The sequence below is a fragment of the Ovis aries genome, chromosome 7 (assembly GCF_016772045.2).
Source record: "Ovis aries strain OAR_USU_Benz2616 breed Rambouillet chromosome 7, ARS-UI_Ramb_v3.0, whole genome shotgun sequence".
NCBI classification, from domain to species: domain Eukaryota; kingdom Metazoa; phylum Chordata; class Mammalia; order Artiodactyla; family Bovidae; genus Ovis; species Ovis aries.
The window spans coordinates 56,553,745-56,573,493 of NC_056060.1; the positions used below are offsets into that span (position 1 = coordinate 56,553,745).

Here is a 19,749-nt window from a genome sequence, read left to right on the forward strand (position 1 = left end):
CTCTGTTCTGTATCCTCCTTTCTTTGTTCCTTCTAACTCCTTCCCCCAGTAGCTGATGTTCCAGCTTTTCTAGTGTGGAGAGCACTGACCTCATCTGATCTTAGGTCTTTTAAGGACACAGCTTCCTGGTAACCCTTAAGCTCCCAGGAAGAATCTAAATCCTACCTCTTCAAGGAAGCCACTCTCTAAATTTAACCCTAGATTTGAGAGAAAAGGTTTCAAAAAGACAATTTTAGCTCAGTCCTAAGAAATAACTGACTCATTATCTTACTTCTGTTCTTTTTTCTCAACATAAGTGCAAGTTTTCATAGGAAGTGTACCAGGATGTTTTCCAAACTCATATTTGCATGTCCAAACTCTCGTTTGCATAGGGAACAATTATTTACTAGTGCTTTGGAGTTAACATTTGTCTTATAAAAGTGAGTTAGATTAATGATAGTGAGAAGAAAAAGATTTGGCCAAAGAACTTGCTGTCATTTTGGAAAACAGCTGAAACTGTATTGTGAGATATATATTTCTGTCTTTTCTTGTCTCATCTTCCACCAAAATGCTAGCTTCTAAGAACAGACACTTGTTCTCTTTTGTTCTCTGTTGTATCTCCAGTGCCTAGAATAGTTTCTGGCACAGAGAAGGCACTTAAATCCTTACTGGATGAATCTATCAGGTATTCTATTAGTTTTGTTTCCTTCACAATCTGTTCATCCTGTCCTCTCACAGAGCCTTTGGTCCTCTTGTTCCAATCTGGACCAGCATCCCTCTAAGCCTGCAGACCTAACTTTAATCTCTGCCTCTGTGCAGTCTTAAGTTTCCTGCTTCTCAAGTGTTTCTCTTCCTTGGTTTAGTCCATCTTTTTTGGTTGGCCACATTCATCAACTGTACAGTTTTTGAGTAACTCTTTCAATTGCTGTTGTTGTGTGACAGACCACTTCGATATTTAGTGGCCTCATGCCACAACATTCACTTATTATCTCCTGGTTTCTGTGAGACAGATATGCAAGAAAGGCTCAACTAAGCACTGGTGGCCTATAGACTGGAGCTGGAGCTGCAGGGGGTGCACGGAAGCTGAGGGCTGGCCATACATTTCTATGTAGTTCCTCTGCATGGGCTAGTTGGGTTTCTTCACAGCACGGCAGTCTCAGGACTGCTGACATATAGGCTGGTTTCCACTGAATCTTACTGTTCTTCCCGTGTACGATAGTTTGTCGAGTATAAAAGTCTAGAATGGATTATTTTCCTTCAGGGCTTCAAAAGCAATTCTCCATTGTTTCATAACTTTCAGAATTGTTTAACAGTTTAGTGTTAATTTCAAGATCCTTTGAAGGTCAGCTGATTTTTCTCTCTAAAAGTTTTTAGAATAATCTCTTTATCCTCAGTGTGTTGGAACTTCATGAAAATCAAGGAATAGATTTGATAAACTAACTGAAGTTTTGCTTGATTGAATTTTAAGTTCCACTCAATTTTATATCCTGATAACTGGGTTTCCTCCCATTACTCCTTTATTCTAGCTTGAATCATCCTGTCTGTCTTAAGTCTGTTCTCATTATTATAACAAGATAACACAGACAGGGTAGCTTATAAATAACAGAAATTTATTTCTCACAGCTCCAGAGGCTGCAAGGTCCAAGGTCAAACTGCCAACATGGTTGCATTCTGGTGAGAGCTGTCTTCATTGTTCATAGCAAAAGACTTCTCACTGTGTCCTCACATGGTAGAAAGGGCTAACGAATTCCATTCCATGGGGTCTTTTTAAAATAAGAGTATTAATCCTTTTAAAATGACCTAAGAATTGATGCTTTTGAACTGTGGTGTTAGAGAAGACTCTTGAGAGTCCCTTGGACTGCAAGGAGATCCAACCAGTCCATTCTGAAGGAGATCAGCCCTGGGGTTTCTTTGGAGGGAATGATGCTGAAGCTGAAACTCCAGTACTTTGGCCACCTCATGTGAAGAGCTGACTCACTGGAAAAGACTCTGATGCTGGGAGGGATTGCGGGCAGGAGAAGAAGGGGATGACAGAGGATGAGATGGCTAGATGGCATCACTGACTCGATGGATGTGAGTCTGAGTGAACTCTGGGAGTTGGTGATGGACAGGGAGGCCTGGCGTACTGAGATTCATGGGGTCACAAAGAGTCGGACACGACTGAGCGACTGACTGAACTGAATCACCTCCTGAAGGCCCTACCTTCTAATATCATCACTTAAGCACTATGATTTCAACATGAACTTTGTGGGGACACAAACATTCAGACCACTGTACTAAGAAACCTTTTTCGACTAACTCCTAGGGATATTAATCATTTTCTGGCTCCCCATTCTTCAGCACTTTAATATAATGTCAGCTACACTGAGTACACTAAAGCCTTTCACTGTGTGGATCATAACAAACCGTGGAAAATTCTTAGAGAGATGGGAATACCAGACCACCTTACCTGCCTCCTGAGAAACATGTATGGGTCAAGAAGCAACAGTTGGAACAATGGACTGGCTCAAAATTGGGAAAGGAGTAACACAGGCTGTATATTTATCTTATTTAAGTTATGTAACTTCTATGCAGAGTACATCATACGAAATGGTGGTCTGGAATCAAGATTGCTGGGAGAAATGTCAACAACTTCAGATATGCAGATGATACCACTCTAGTGGCAGAAATGAAGAGGAACTAAAGAGCCTAAGGGTGAAAGAGGAGAGTGAAAAAGCTGGTTTAATACTCAACATTCAAAAAACTAAGATCCTGGCATTCAGTCCCATCACGGCATGGCAAATAGAAGAGGTAAAAGTGGAAACAGCGACATTTTATTTACTTGGGGTCCAAAATCACTGGAAGGCTTCCCTGGAGGCTCAGCAGTAAATAATCAGCCTGCTATGCAGGAGATGCAGGAGACACCCATTGATTCCTGGGTCAGCAAGATGCCCTGGAGGATGGCATGGCAACCAACTTCAGTATTCTTGCCAGGAAAATCCTGTGGACAGATGAGCCTGACAGGCTATGGCCCATGGGGTCACAGAGTCAGACATGACTGAACAACTGAGCACATAAAATCACCACAGATGGTAACTGCAGCCATGACTTTAAAAGACACTCCTTGGAAGGAAAGCTTTGACAAACCTAGACAAGATACTAAAAAGCAGAGGCATCACTTTGCCGACAAAGGTCCATATAGTCAAAGCTATGGTTTTTCCACTAGTCATGTACAAATGTGACAGCTGGACCATAAATAAGACTGAGTGCTGAAGAACTGATGCTTTCAAATTGGAGTGTTGGAGAAGACTCCTGAGAGTCCCTTGGACTGCAAGGAGAGCAAATCAGTCAATCTTAAAGGAAATCAACACTGGTTTCCTTTAAGAAATCAATTCAAAGTTGAACTGCAAAAGTCATTGGAAGAACTGATGCTAAAGCTGAAGCTCCAATATTTTAGCCATCTGATGAGAAGAGCCAACTCATTGGAAAAGACCCTAATGCTGGGAAAGATCGAAGGCTAAAGGAGAAGCGGGTGGCAGAGGATGACATGGTTAGACAGCATTACTCACTGAATGGACAAGTACTTGTACACACTCCAGGATATGGATGTGGAAGACAGAGGAGCCCAGTGTGCTACAGTCCATGGTGTCACAAAGAATCAGACATGACTCAGCAACTGAACAACAAACTGGCACTTGCCACTTACCTCAACAAAAATTAAATTATGTGCTGCTGCAACTGCTGATTTTCAACACTCCCTGAAAGAAGCTCAGGATGGAGAGCAGAAATGAGGCACTCTGTGCTGGGGGTGGGGGAACTGGCAAAACATGTCTTCAGATAGCAAGATATTTTCAGGAGTCAATTTATGAGTGCAATTCTTGTTTCACTTCGTATCTAGAAAAGCACCAAAATCCTTCACGGTGGTGATTCTCTTTCATGCATAGAAGAAGCTTCTGGAAAAATATGTGCCTGAATACATGTACTCTCCCTCCACCAAAATTACATATACACTGTTCTTCCCCCTCTACCTCTTCAGAGCAGTTTCTCAGAGCTATCTGAGGCTGTCTCCTAGGCTGCAGTCTTCATTTTGCCCCAAATAAAGCTTAACTTGCAACTCTCATGTTGTGCATTTTTTAAACGTTGACAGTAGTTCAAAGCGCTTCTATATATATGAAAAAATCATCTTTGCTCTTATTTTTACATCTGCATAGCACCCACTGCAGGGACTCAATTCAGTAAGAAATCTAATAAAGGCAGATGATAAGTGAATGCTCTGTGTTTTCTAAGAAATGAGCTGCCCCATTGTTCATTCAGGGCTTCCCTGGTGGCACAGCGGTATAGAATTCATCTGCCAATGCAGGAGACTCAAAAGAGGTGGGTGCGGTTCCTGAGTCGGGAAGATTCCCTGGAGTAGGAAATGGCAATTCACTCCAGTATCTTGCCTGGAAAATTCTATGGACAGAGGAGGCTGGCGGGCTACAGTCCATGGGGTCGTACGACTGAGCACAAGCACACACTGTTCATTTGCTGCTGGAGAGACTTTGGGAATTCTTCTCTTTAGTTCCGATCAGTCTATGCCTCCTAAAGGCTAACTCCATCTACAAAGTACTCAGAAATGAGCCACCTGATCCTCCCATGGGGTGGCGATTTACCAAAAATGGAGTGAATATGCAGTTAATGAATTGTTTAATCAAACTGTCATTTTTCCTCTAAGTCTTTCAGATGTTATACAAACTTTATAACACATATTTCTGTTTTGCAACTTGATGCAAGCATAGGTTTTTATCAATCTTAAAGATAGATATCTTATAGAAATGTTTGTAATGATACACTAATTGTGTCATGTTATTTGTGTTGTGTTAGCCAACCTAGTTTAATCTTTGTTCTTTGACTAGGGGGTATTGGTTACTATTTTGAGGATCTTATGAAGGCAGAACATGGGAAAAAGACAAACTCTCAAAACCTGGGAAAAAATGATAAAGCTATCCTGAAGATGTTTTCTCCAGTTAACTCACCTAACATGAAATTCTCCATCCCTAGAAGAAAAGAAGAGATTATCTTAATACCCAAAGTTAAATTAGTAAGACACAAACCCAATAGGATAAACCTGTCCAGCTCTGCTAGTAAATGAAAAGGTTATTTGAACACTGTAAACATCAATGATAGTGATCTGGGTATAACCTCAGGCAAGCACTACCTGTGACTGATTAAGCTGAAATCTAATTAAATGTATTAGATCCTGTCTGAAGAAAGACAACTTGAATAGAAGAGCAATGTGTAGCAAAAGCAAACAAACAAAAAACAAATCAAGGAATCAGAAGTTATTTGTTTTGCACTATTCATATGAGATAAACACATTAATTCTGCTAGTCAAGGTGGGTAGGGTGATTCAGCAGGCCTCACTGTAATTCAATTTGTTACGATTTAATCAATATTCATTTCAAGGATAGTATTCCAAATGAAAATGAAACTGAATCACAATCACATAGAATACTTGTTTTTCCAGCATTCCAGAAAGTTTTAAAGTGATCCCATCTGCTTACTCCTATATCATCCATTTTATACGCAATAGTTCTAGGATAACATACTCAGTCCCACTTCTTGTCCATTTAAACCCTATCAGGCACTCCTATTTACAACAAAAATATACCTCATAACCTCCAAACTAAAAAATCTACTGTTGTCTTAACACTGGATGTACATTTCTGAAAATTCAAAATTCCTAGAAAGGACCTAGTTGTTTAACATATCCAAGTCACTTCATTTCTTTGAGCTTCTGTAAAGCAAAAGGGTTTATCTAGCACTGACCTATTAAAAAATTCTATGACTGCCTGATTTTGTAATGTGCAATTGTTTAGCCACATTCCCCAGCAAAATTAGTTTTTTTCTTGAAAAAATAAGTCAATGGAATCGGAATAGTGTTTTTCTAGCTGTAGGCTGCCAGCTATTAAATAAATCACGAAATCAATTTAGTAGATGCACTGCCTGTCAGCATAAAACAAAACAAGCTTAACGAGAATAGGAAATCTCAGGTTGCATCTTAGTAGTCAGTACTGTTTTGTGATTATTTGTTTCAATTTTATATAAAAGTGTGTACCGGGTTAGGATGGCACATTTTTGATGTCTGACATACACTACTGTAAAGTTGTGGTCAGACTGGTCCGAAGATGACCCTTTTAGGGGTATGAGAGGTCCTTCCTCTTCCAATCACACACATATGTGTGTGTGAGGACAGATTTTCTTCACAAGCTTCAACCAAAACCTTTCTCAAGATTGAATGCAGAAGCAGGTATGAGAATTCAGCTGTTTTCATTTGAGGCAGATACCAAAGACGCTTTCCAAACTGTAAATAATTCCACTCTTCAATTTTCAGAAATAAGTCACTTAAAATCTTAAAATGCTATTTTATGTTAACTCGTTTATTATTGTACAACGAAGTTTTAAAATTTCTACCTTAGTTACTATTACAGTAAATATCAATAGATACAAGCCACATAAACAAAAGCATGTTTGAGTCCGCAACAACTTGAGAACAGCTGATCCGTATAAAACAAAGGACTGCAGGCCTGACTCCTGGCAGGTTTAACACGGACACAGGCCCTTCCTGCTGCTGCTGCTGCTTGGGAGTCCCCAAATACCACCCCCTCCACTGACACTCAGACCTGATGTACCCGGGTGAGAATCCTCGGGAATAAGAACAGATATTGACGAAGGGCAGGGTGGCTGGACGTAAGGGCGTGGGCAAGTGCGGGTTCAAAGTGCAAGCGAAAACAAGCTTCCAGTAGAAAAAGAGACTTTTTGAGCAAATCTTTGCGACACTGTCGCGTTTCGTTGGTTCCGTGCCGTAAACGCAGTAGGGGAGCCGCTCCCGGTCGATTGCGGCGGACGTGCGCTGCAATGGCGGATATGGAGGACCTATTCGGGAGCGACGCCGACAGCGATCCTGAGCGTAAAGGTGGGGTCCGCAGGGTTTCGGCGGAGGCCAGCGTGGCGGGCCTTCTCCGGCGGGAGCCCCACAGCGACCCGATTCCGGGTCTGCGAACGCTCTGGCGCCGCTGGCGGATGGCGCTTCCGCTGCTCCTGCCTCAGCGCCCCCTGCCCTCCCGGCGGTGCCAGCCTTTTGCCGAGGGAGGGCATGAAGGGACAGATGCAGAGTGTGTGCCTCGAGGTTCTTGGTGTCCATCGAGCAAGCCGAGCCTCCTAGGCGCGGGGCAGGAATGGAGGCCGGTGAGCCGGCGCAACGAGAGGAGGAACCTTAGAGTCCTGCTCTGTCCTGCCTTGCACATGGACTGTTGTGAATGAATGGAAATTACGTGTTCAGGAACATGGGTATGGGCTGGATGAATTTGCAGAGGGGCTCTGATTGTCCTTTTGAATGAAACCAGGACATGGCGTGATGGAAAGTTTAAAATGTCTGGTGAGAAGACTGAGAAGGTTACTGGGGTAGGGCTGCATATAGGTGTTACGCACTGGAGATAATGTGTCCTCCGAAGAAGTGAAGTCGCTCAGTCATGTCTGACTCTTTGCGACCCCATGGACTCTAGCCTACCAGGCTCCTTTGTCCATGGGATTTTCCAGTCGAAATACTGGAGTGGATTGCTGTGTCCTCCGGGAACCTGTGCAAAAACTCTAGAATTTTTTGAGTCGGTGGTATTAGATTGGGGAGCATATGAAGTCTGTGTTTGGAGAGAAGGGATGAAGGATTTGGTGGTGAAGTGAATTAATAAATGTATGTTCATGACGCACGGGAGCACCAAGTGGAATCTAGTGTGAGGGCTCTACCAGGATGGCTGTCCTGAAGGTTATGGTCAGGATAGGTCTGGAAGTTAGAGCCCTTATACTAACTCTTGTTCCACTTACTTTTCTAATGTTTTCATTACCCTATCATGTGTATTTGTCCTTATCCCATTCACCCTTCTAGGGACCGGAGCCATGTGAACCATTTCCATGAAGTTCATTCATTCATCCTTTATAGATCCCCTATCATGTTAGAGCTACTTTGCTAAGTGTAGGGATTATAATGATGCAAAGATCATCACCTTCCCTCAGTTAACTTCATTGCTTAATGCATAACTAATTGAATAGGTAGAAGCAGTAGTGAGTGTTTGAAGGTCTCCTGCAGAGGTGAGGGTTCGAAATGGCCTGCCACAGGGACAGGGGCACTGGCAGCTGCAGTCCTGGGAGGCGTGTGTTTGACATAAGTCCTTTTGGGAGGTCTCCGGAGGCCCTAACATAGAGCCTGTAGACTCCAAGACTGGGTTGCCTCAGTTGTTAGTGTTAGTCACTCAGCCATGTCCAGCTGTTTGTGACTCTATGAACTGTAGCCCGCCAGGCTCCTCTGTCCATGGAATTCTCCAGGCAAGAATACTGGAGTGGGTTGCCATTCCCTTCTCCAGGGGATCCTTCTGACCTAGGGACTGAACCCACATCACCTGCATTGCTACATTCTTAACCATCTGAGAGTTGTTAGGCCAAACAGCTAACAGGGAGGGAGCACAGCCCAACCCATGAGCAGACAATTGGATTAAAGATTCACTCGGCAAAGCCCTGCACCCGAGAGCAGGACGCAGTTTTCCCCACAGCCAGTCCCTCCCATCAGGAAACATATACAGTCCTCTTATCCTCATCCATCAGACGGCAGACAGAAGCAAGAACTTAATAATCCCACAGCTTTCAAAAGAAAACCAGGATCGCAGAAATCTAACCAAAATGATCACATATGAAACTATGAGCCATGCCATGCAGGGTCACTCAAAATGGTCAGGTCATGGTGGAGAGTTCTGACAAAACATGTGTGGCCTGTGGGATCTTAGTTCCCCAGCCAGGGATTGAACCTGGGCCATGGCAGTGAAAGCTCTGAGCTCTAACTACTAGACCACCAAGGAATTCCCAAGATTTCCTTCTTTTTTATGGCTGAATAATATTCCTTTGCATATATGCCATATTTATAGTGGTGTGGATAATATTTTGTTGTTTATATGTACCACATTTTATTTGTCCATAGATGGACATTTAGGTTGCTTCCATGTTTTGATAATGCTGCAGTGAACATAGGTACATATGTTTTTTCAAATTAATGTTTTTGTGCCCTTTGGATAAATACCCAGAAGTGGACTAGCTGGATCATATAGTAGTTCTGTTCTTTTTCTGAAACATTTCCATACTGTTTTCCATAGTGACTGCACCTCTTTACAATCCTACCATCAGTGTACAAATGTTCCCTTTTCTCCACATTCTCTCCAACACTTGTTATTTTTTATCTTTTTGATAATAGTCATTCTGACTGTGGTTTTGATTTTCATTTCTCTTTCAATTAGTGATGTTGAGCATCTTTTCATGTACCTGTTGGTATGCCTTTTTTGGAAAAATGTGTATTCAGGTCTTCTGTCCATTTATATATATAATATGAGCTCTTTATATATTTTTGGTGGCGTGCTGTGATTCATGGGATCGCAAAGAGTCAGACATGGCTGAGTGACTAAACTGAATCCTTTATCAGATATGTGATTTGTGAATATTTTATCCTACTCAGTAGACTACCTTTTCATTTTGTTGATGGTTTCCTTTGCTGTGTAGAAGTGTTTTAGTTTGATATGTCACACTTGTTTATTTTTGCTTTAGTTGTCATTGCTTTTGGTGTCAAATCCAAAAAAACGATAACCAAGGCCAGTGTCAAGGAGCTTAGTGCCTATGTTTTCTTCTAGGAATTTTATGGTTTCAGGTCTGAAATTTAAGTCTAATCCATTTAGAGTTAAATTTTGTGTATAGTATAATAAGATAGTGGCCCAGTTTCATTCTTTTACATATTGCTATCCAGCTTTCTCAACACCATTTATTGTTCTTTCCCTGTTGTGTATTCTTGGCATGCTCCTTTTTTGTAAATTAATTGACCGTATATGTGTGGCTTTATTTCTGAGTTTTTTATTCTGTTGCAGTGATTTATGTGTCTGTAATACAGTTTGAAATCAAGGGCATGATGCCTCCAGCTTTATTCTTTTTTTCTCAACATTGCTTTGGCTGTATGAGTTTGTGTGTATGTGTGGTTTCACACAAATTTAAGAGTTCTTTGTTCTATTTCTATACAAAATGCCATTAGAATTTTGATAGGGATTGTGTTCAAAATGTAGATTACTTTGGTTAGTGTGGATATTTTAACAATATCGATTGTTCCAATCCATGAACGATATTTCCATTTATTTGTGTCTTCAGTTTCTTTCATCAGTGTATTACAGTTTTCACTGTTCGGGTCTTTCACCTTTTTTGGTTAAATTTATTCCTAAGTATTTTATTCTTTTTGTTGCAGTTATAAGTGGGATTATTTTCTTAATTTCTCTGTTAGCTTATTATTTATGTATAGAAATACAACTGTGTATTGATTTTATATTCTGTAACTTTACTAACTTTATTAGTCCTAACAATTTTCTGGTGGAGTCTGTAGGACTTTCTGTATATAATATGTCATCTGCAAATAGTGACAGTTTTAGTTCTTTTCATTTTGGTTGCTGAATATGCCATTTTTATGTGAACAATTTTGTGGTATTTAGTACATTTAAAATGTCCTTCAGCCACCACCTCTGTCTAATTCTAAAACATTTTCATAACCTCAAAATAAAACACCACACCCACTGAGCAGTTACTTACCATTTGCTCCTTTCACTAGCCCCGGTCAACCACCAATCTGCTTTTTACATCTATGGCTTTTCTATCTTCTGGATATTTCATATAAGTGGACTCATACAACATGTGGCTTTTTGTGTCTGATTTCTACCTCTTGCCATCGTGGTTTTGAAATTCATCCATATTGTATGTATCAATACCTCATTTCTTTTAAATGATTGAATAGTATTCACTCTATGTGTATATCCCAGTGTTTATCTATTTAGCTACTGGTGAACACTGGGTTGTTTCCATCTTTTGGCTATTTAAATAGTGATGCTGTGAACATTTATTTACAAGTATTTGTGTAAGTGCCTGTTTTCAGTTCTCTTAGGGTGGAATTGTATATATATGTGTAGGGGTGGAACTGCTGAGTCATATGATTCTTTGTTTTACTTTTTGAGGAGCAACCAGACCGTTTTTGGACCAGCCAACCATTTTTGTAACCATTTTACATTAGCACCAGCAATGTTTGAGGGTTCTATTTCTTCACATCTTTGCCAGTACCTATTTTACCTTTTCTTCACCTCTTTTTAAAATATAGCCATCACTGTTGGTGTCAAGTGATATTTCACTGTGGTTTCAATTTGTGGTTCCTAATGGCCAGTGATGTTGAGCATCTTTTCATGTACTTGTTTCATGCTTGTGTAACCATGGAGAAATGTATATTCAAGTTCAGTGTCCATTTTTTAAATGGGTTGTTTGTGTTGTTGTTGTTGTTGTAAACATTCTTTATATATTCCAGATTGTTGTTGTTCAGTCACTCAGTCATGTTTGACTCTTTGCGACCCCATGGACTGCAGCATGCTAGGCTTCCCTGTCCTTCACCATCTCCTGGACCTTGCTCGAACTCATGTCCATTGAGTTGGTGATGCCATCCAACCATCTCATCCTCGCTCATCCCCTTCTGTCTTCAGTCTTTCCCAGCCTTAGGGTCTTTTCTAATGATTTGGCTCTGAACATCAGGTGGCCAAAGCTTCAGTATCAGTCCTTCCAATGAACATTTAGGGTTGATTTCCTTTAGGATTGACTGGTTTGATCTTGCAGTCCAAGGGACTCTCGAGGTTGTTCCAATACCACAGTCGAAAAGCATCAGTTCTTCAATGCTCAGCTTTCTTATGGTTCAGCTCTCACATCCGTACATGACTACTGGAAAAATCATAGCTTTGACTAGGCGGACCTTTGTCAGCGAAGTATTGTCTCTGCTTTTTTAATAAGCTGTCTAGATTTGTCATAGCTTTTCTTCCAGGGAGCAAGTGTCTTTTAATTCCATGGTACATTCACCATCTGCAGTGATTTTGGAGCCCAAGAGAATAAGGTCTCTCACCGTTTCCATTACATATGTGTCAGATATATGGTTTGTAGATATTTTCTCCCATTCTATAGGTTTTTTTACTTTCTTGATAATGTCCTTTCTTGCACAAAAGCTTTTCATTTTGAGGAAGTCCAGTTTATCTTTTGTTGTTGTTTATAATTCCTTTATTTTTGAAGAATAGTTTTGCTGAGTATAGAGTTCTTGATTGACTGTTTCAGCACTTTGACTATTTCATCCCATTGTCTCCTGGTTTTTGTGGTTTCTGATGAGAAATCAGCTGTTATCCTTATCAATGATCTCTTTGTATGGGATGAGTTGTTTCTTTTTTGCTGCCTTTAGGATTTTTCTTTGTCTTAGGCGGTTCGATAATGATGCGCTTGGGTGCTGTCTCTTTAACTTTATTCTTGGTATTTGTTAAACAGCTTCGATGAGTATGCTCATGTCTTTCATCAGATTTGGGAAGTTTTTGGCTGTTACATCTTCAAATGTATTTCCTGTCCTTTTCTCTTTTTTTCTCTTCTTCTGGAACCCCTATTATACATAGATTGGTACACTTGCTGTTTTCTTATAAGTATTTTAGAGTCTTCATTTTCTTCATTCTTCTCTCTTTTTATTCACCAGACTGGATAATCTCAATTATGTGTCTTAAAAGTTTCCCGATTCTTTCTTCTTCTCACTCACATCTGTTGTTTACCTCTTTAGTGAATTTTTCATTTTAGTTATACTTTTCAACTCCAGATTTTCTGTTCAGTTTTTTGAAAAATAATATGTCTTTTTATTGATATTCTGTATTTGATAAGATATCATTTTCATTGTCTGGGCTTCTTTAGGGACAAATTGTAACCTTTCTTTCACATGTATGGGCCATACTTCATTGTTTCTTTGCAGTTTTTGTTGTAATTGGACATTTTGAAATTATATTGCAGCAACTCAGGACAGCACATTCCTTCCCCACCCAGCATTTATTGTTGCTATTTGTTGTAGTAATTATTGTTGCTATTTGTTGCTATTGTTGCTATTTGTTGTAGTAATTATTGTTGACTCTTTTGAACTAGTTTTGTAAAGTCTGCAATTTTTGTTGTATGTGACCACTAAAGTTTCTGCTCCATTAGCTTAGTGGTCAGCTAGTGATTGGACAGAGGTTTCCCTATATGCAGAAAAAGAAACAACAGCAATCACAGAAGGACTTCCAGACTTCACAGGTTGTCTCTCTGTGTGTTAGGGCATGCTTTCAGCACTCTTCCAAGTAGTTTATGCCCTGTCTTTGCTTTCATTTCTTGCTTTCGTGGAGCCTGAAGGTCAACCAGAAGTGAGGTTGTAGGGCCCTCTTGGTTCTTTCTTGAGCATGTGCACAGCCCTCGGAAAGTGCATGGCTTTCCAGATTGCTAAGAATGTATGGGAGGGTTTTATTTGTTTGTTTGTTTCATTTATTGTGGGAGGTTTTTTTTTTCTCTATGACAGACTTTTGATTTTGTATTAGGATATAGCCCATTAACAATGTTGTGTTTGTTTTAGGAGAACAGTGAAGGGACTCAGCCATACATATACATGTATCCATTCTCCCCCATCCAGGCTGCCAAATAAAGTTGAGCAGAGTTCCATGTGCTATACAGTAGGTCTTTGTTGGTTATCCATTTTGAATATTGCAGCGTGTACATGATCTTCCCAAAGTCCCTAACTATCCCTTCCCCCCAGGAACTAAAAATTTGTTTTCTAAGTCTATGAGTCTCTTTCTGTTTTGTAAGTAAGTTCATTTGTATCATTCCTTTTTAGATTCCACATATAAGGGGTGTTATACGATGTTTCTCCTTCTCTGTCTGACTTTTTTCACTCAGTATAACACTCTCTAGGTCCATCCATATTGCTGCAGATGGCCTTATTTCACTAATTTTTAATGGCCGAGTAATATTCCATTGTATATATGTACTACGTCTTAATCCATTCCTCTGTTGATGGACATTTAGGTTGCTTCCTTGTCTTTACTATTGTGAACGGTGCTGCAGTGGACATTGGGGTGCATGTATCCTTTCAGATCATGTTTTCCTCTGGGCATATGCCCAGGAGTGGGATTGCAGGCTCATATGGTAGCTCTATTTTTAGTTTTATAAAGAACCTCCATAGGTTCTCCATAGTGGTTGGACCAATTTACATTCCCACCAACAGTGTTGGAGGCTTCCCTTCTCTCTCCACCCTCTCCAGTGTTTGTTGTTTATGGATTTTTTAATGATAACCATTCTGACCTGTGTGAGGTGGTAGCACATTGTAGTTTTGATTTGCATTTCTCTAATAATTGTCAGAGAATCTTCCTTGGTGGCTCAGATGGTAAAAGCATCTGCCCACAATGCAGGAGACCCGGGTTCAATCCCTGGGTCGGGAAAACCTCCTGGAGAAGGAAATGGCAACCCACTCCAGTACCCTTGCCTGGAAAATCTGATGGACAGAGAAGCCTGGTCAGCTACAGTCCATGGGGTCACAAAGAGTCAGACACGACTGAGCGACTTCACTCACTCACTCACTCACTCAGTGATTGGTGATGTGCACATCTTTTCATGTGCTTGTTGGCCATCTGTATGTCCTCTTTGGAGAAGTGTCTGTTTGGGTCTTCTGCCCATTTTTCGAGTGGGCTATCTGTTTCGATGCTGCTAAGTGTCATAAGCTGTCTGTAAATTTTGGAGACTAACCCCTTATTGGTCATATCATATCATTTGTAAATGTTTTCTTCCAATCTGTGGGTGTCTGTTCATTTTGCTTATTGTTTCCTTTGCTATACAAAAGCTTTTGAGTGTAAATAGGTCCCATTGTTTATTTTTGTTTTTATTTCCATTATTCTGGGAGATGGATTAAAAGAGCTCTTGCTGTGATTTATGTGAGAGAGTGTTCTGCCTCTGTTTTCCTCTAGAAGTTTTATTATCCTTTTAAAGTCCTTACCCCCCATATTATGTCATTCCTCAGCCTTTTCAACCAAGCTTTTTATTGTTTGCCCCAACTGTTATTCATTGTCTCAAGCAGACACAACTAATACATCTACCTGTAAGATGTTTTGAGTAGTCACCTTAGCAACAAGAGAGTTCCAAGTTAGGTGAGATAAAGTCAAGTCCTTTGAGCCAGTCCCTTCAGTGATCCACCAGACAGATCAGAACTAACAACCATGATTCTTTGTGAATGAGGTGCTGTCTGCTCCCTCCGTTAGTGGCACATGCGCCAGAAATTCAGGGTATTATATTATCTTCAAGGCAGTGTTGACCAAGGGGTAGGTTGTGGGCAGTGTGGGGTGGGGGTAGGGACCAGAGTATGTTAGAAGATCCCTAAGTTCTGTTTTTTTACTGGGATTCAGCTTTTTTTTTCTGTCTCAGTAGACATTCCCCTGGTTGTTGCAACTTTTAGTGTCCAGAGTCTGAGAAGACAGATTCTAACAGCTTTTAAGAAGTTTTTTCCTTGCTTTTATGTTGGGGTGGACTTTTATTGTTCCTTATTCTGCCTTTTTTTTTTTTTTTTGCTTACATCACTCTGTGTTTATATGATCCCATAGATTCTGACTCTGGATCAGGCTCGGATTCTGATCAAGAGAATGTTGCTTCTGGCAGTAACGCCTCTGGGAGTGAAAGCGATCAAGATGAAAGAGATGACGCAGGAAAACCAAGTAATAAGGAACTGTTTGGAGATGACAGTGAGGATGAGGGAGCCTCTCATCATAGTGGGAGTGATAATCACTCTGAAGGATCAGACAATAGATCAGAAGCTTCTGAGCACTCTGACCATGAAGACAACGATCCCTCAGATGTAGATCAGCACAGTGGATCAGAAACCCGAAATGACAATGATGATGAGGATGAGGGTCATAGATCAGATGGAGGGAGTCATCACTCGGAAGCAGAAGGTTCTGAAAAAGCACACTCAGATGATGAAAAATGGGGCAGGGAAGATAAAAGCGATCAGTCAGATGATGAGAAGATACAAAATTCTGATGATGAGGAGAGGGCACAAGGGTCTGAGGAAGATAAACTGCAGAATTCTGATGATGATGAAAAAATGCAGAACACAGACGATGAGGAGAGGCCCCAGCTTTCAGAGGATGAGCGACAACAGCTGTCTGAGGAGGAGAAGGCTAATTCTGATGATGAACGGCCAGCAGCTTCTGATAATGATGATGAGAAGCAGAACTCGGATGATGAAGAGCGGCCACAGATATCTGATGAAGAGAAAATGCAAAATTCTGATGATGAAAGGCCACAGCCCTCGGATGAAGAACATAGGCATTCAGATGATGAAGAGGAACAGGACCATAAGTCAGGTAATACGCTTATGAGAACCAAGGTGGTTTAGTAGAAGCATTGAGGGACAGCGGGGGCTCATTGATTCTTCTTACAGTCCCACCTTTAATACTCTGGTTTTTCTCTTCTGTCCCTTTATTTCAACCTTTTCTAACTCTATACATTTTACTTGTAAACATTTTCCCAATCTGTGTATTATTTCTGTCTATTCCCCTTCCATTTCATTGATAGATCAGGAAGAAAAAAATTTAAACAGGAAAGCCTTAGAGCAAGGTGTATAGTGCTAAAGTAGCTAGATACCGAACAGAGTTAGTTCCATTTTTGTGGGTAACTGAAGAGCCTGCCCCAGATGAGAACAGATGTGCCTGGGGGGAAAAACCCCAGTGCCATTGAAATGCCCGGTTTCCAGTTCGGTTTCCAGTTCAGTTTATTAGAGATCCAAAATTTCATCCTCCAGAGGTAATCAGGCTCTAAGGAGTTTACTCAGACTAACCACAAGAAGTTATCAAAGTTGAATTGCAAAATTGTTTCAAGAGCATCAGTTATTTTTCTCTTATCATTGTATCTTTTGGGGGGAAATCTGCATTGGTTACCAAATTGTAGGTCAGGAGGTTGCCTGAGGGGCGTAATATCCAGAATGACAACACAGGCTGGCTGATCTCAGTGAGTTATGATAGCCTGGCACATGCATCCCCATCCTGGGAGATGTGCTTGGATCAGAACATTCATTCCCTGAACACGGCGGGAAACAGAGCAGAACTTTGGCTTTGGGATCCCTTTTCATAATAGCCACTTACACTGTTTTCTTGAAGTTAACACGTTCTTCATACAGAATATTAAAAGTTAACCATCTGATTTCTTTGTGTTATATAAAAGTCACTTTGATTAAGTTGGAAGTCTTCCTGTAGTAATATCTGGGTTGCTTCATTTTTATAAGTAATTGATTATAATTATATATTGGTTCTGTCTTCTTAGAGAGCTGCAGTATGGGGAGTGGGAGGTCTTTTCCCCTGGAATACATACCTCAGGATAGCTTTCAAGACTGCATTTTAACATTATTTAGGAGAGGAGGTCAAAAAGTTTCCAGAGATGGATATAGGTCTATATAGACTATAAGACTGCGGTAAGTATTCAATGACTAATTCTGGGTAGAGTTACTTGTACTGGGAATACCCAGAATCATTAAGGCTTATGCACTACTTCCCAAATACTAGCAGACTAACATAAAACTAAGAATAGGAGTCTTGTCGCTGGTCATCCTGCTTAACTAGTCCTACAGGGGTTGGGTTTGAGGTTAAAATTACGTGAACAGCTGTACCATCTAGAAATGATACATTTGTGTCTTCCATTACAGTATATTTACTTCTTTTGTCCTCTGTATTGAATGGTATATAAATTTAAAGTTTCAGAACTGCTTTTCTCATTCTCCCAAGTTTTTCTGCATACAAAAACCAATGTTCCTTTTAAAATTTTATTTCAAAATTAACCATAGTAAGTTGATTTTTGTGTGTGTGCGTAGAGTTCTCTTAACATTAACGCATGTATAGATTTTTGTAACCGTCACCACAGTCATGATACAGAATGGTTTTCTCAGCCCTAAAAAACTCCCTCATACTGTCCCTTTTGTAGTCAGATACTTCCCCACCTGGGACCCTTAACAACTCCTGTTCTGTCCTGTCACTGCAGTTTTGTCTTTTTGAGAATGTCCTCTTATAAATGAAATCAGACGGTAGTGGCGCCTTTTTTCTTCCACTTACTGTAATGCATTTGAGATTCATCCAAATCGTTACTTGTATCGGTAGTTCATTCTTAGTTATTACTGAGTAATTTTCCATTGTACGGGTGGTCCATAGATTGTTTATCTCCAGTGTTGCTTTTCAAACACAAAAAATCAAAGTGATGGTATGACTATGATTATGCAGAACTTCTGATTCTACTCTTACAGAATCTGCAAGAGGCAGTGATAGTGAGGATGAAGTTTTACGAATGAAACGCAAGAATGCAATTGCATCTGATTCAGAAGCGGAGAGTGACACTGAGGTACCAAAAGGTACTCTACTTACTTCCTTTATATATCTATATTTCCATTCCTCTCTCTGCGTTTAACTATGGTACATTTGCAACCCTGGGCATTTACCCCTGACTACAGGACTCACAGAAAAGAGTGTGGATACCTTTAGTGTACCCAGGGAAGTTGTACAGATATGAGAAACTGCTCACACTTAAGTAGTTGAAGAACCTGCTTCATTTGTAGTCTGAGTGAGTCTGCTGTTAGGGGCCCGAGGCTCTGTTGAGGAGGAAGTGGCATTGCCTGTTCTTCAGGTTGAATAGTGACAGTTCCAGGACAGCTTGTTAGCTTGTTCTTAGGTTTTTAATAGGTTAATATTAGATGAAGAAGCTGTTTCTTCAAGCTATTTTCGATGAAGAGTTCATAAAAACCCAGTGTTAGATAAGGTAGGTTTTTTGTAAGGATAGAAGATCTACCCGGACTTCCCTGGTGGCTCAGCTGGTAAAGAATCTGCCTGCAATGCCGGAGACCTGGTTTGATCCCTGGGTTGGGAAGATCCCCTGGAGAAGGGAATGGCAACCCACTCCAGTAGAATAGCCTGGAGAATTCCGTGGACAGAAGAGCCTGGTGGGTACAGTCCATGGGGTCACAAAGAGTCAGACATGACTGAGTGACTTTGAGGGGGTTCCCTGAAGTGCAGACGATAAAGAATCTGCCTGTGATGCAGGAGACCAGGGTTGGATCCCTGGATTGGGAAGTTCTTCTGGAGAAGGGAATGGCAATCCATTCCAGTATTCTTGCCTGGAGAATTCCATGGATAGAGAAGCCTGGAGGGCTACAGTCCATGGGGTCGCAAAGGATCAGATACAACTGAGTGACTCACACATACACACACACAAGATCTACCTGTTTATCTCTATGTATGACTACATTTCAAATGGCAAATTACTATACAATAAAGATGTTAGTATAAAAGGTACAGTAACCTAATTTTGATAATTTAATTTGCACAGCCATTATTGTGCTAAATGGTAGGCATTAATGTTGAATAGCTTATATAAATTATCACAGGTAACAGTATAACTAAAGCAAATATTTAGCAGGTCACCTAGAGAGAAAAGGAGACAGCTAGACAGAACAACAAGCTCTGGGATTTACTTAAAGATCTTTGGGTCTATAATTCCTAGTTATGTACATGGACTTTGGAATCAGATAACCCAAGTTAGAATCTTTGTGGTTCTACATTCCAACTGTATGATTTTGGTCAAATTAATTAGTTACTAAATTTCACTTTCTGATCTGTAAGAGAGAGATGATGCTATCACCTTACAGTGTTGTTGTGAGAATCAGATATATTAATTACTTTATTTTGTTCACATTTATTGAGAATCTGCTTTGTACTAGTACTATTCTGTGCACTTGGAATGTGGCAATAATCAAAGACGTCTCCCTGGAGAACCCACATTCTGTTGGGGTCAGGGTAGGGTAGAGAGACTGATGATAACACAGTAAGTAAATGAAATATATAGCATGTTAGGGGT

General features: G+C 40.5%; 1 protein-coding gene across 2 annotated transcripts in view; it reads left to right on the plus strand.

Moving 5' to 3' along the window:
- Positions 1-6,808: 6,808 nt before the first annotated feature.
- The window catches only part of LEO1 (LEO1 homolog, Paf1/RNA polymerase II complex component), a 32,670-nt gene continuing 19,729 nt past the window's right edge, over positions 6,809-19,749 (plus strand). For both annotated transcript variants that reach the window (XM_060417961.1, XM_004010604.4), the window contains exons 1-3: positions 6,809-6,913; positions 15,459-16,220; positions 18,146-18,250. In XM_060417961.1, coding sequence (XP_060273944.1) covers positions 6,856-6,913; positions 15,459-16,220; positions 18,146-18,250 — 925 coding nt within the window. In that variant the 5' untranslated portion in view covers positions 6,809-6,855. The remainder of the gene's footprint in view (positions 6,914-15,458; positions 16,221-18,145; positions 18,251-19,749) is intronic.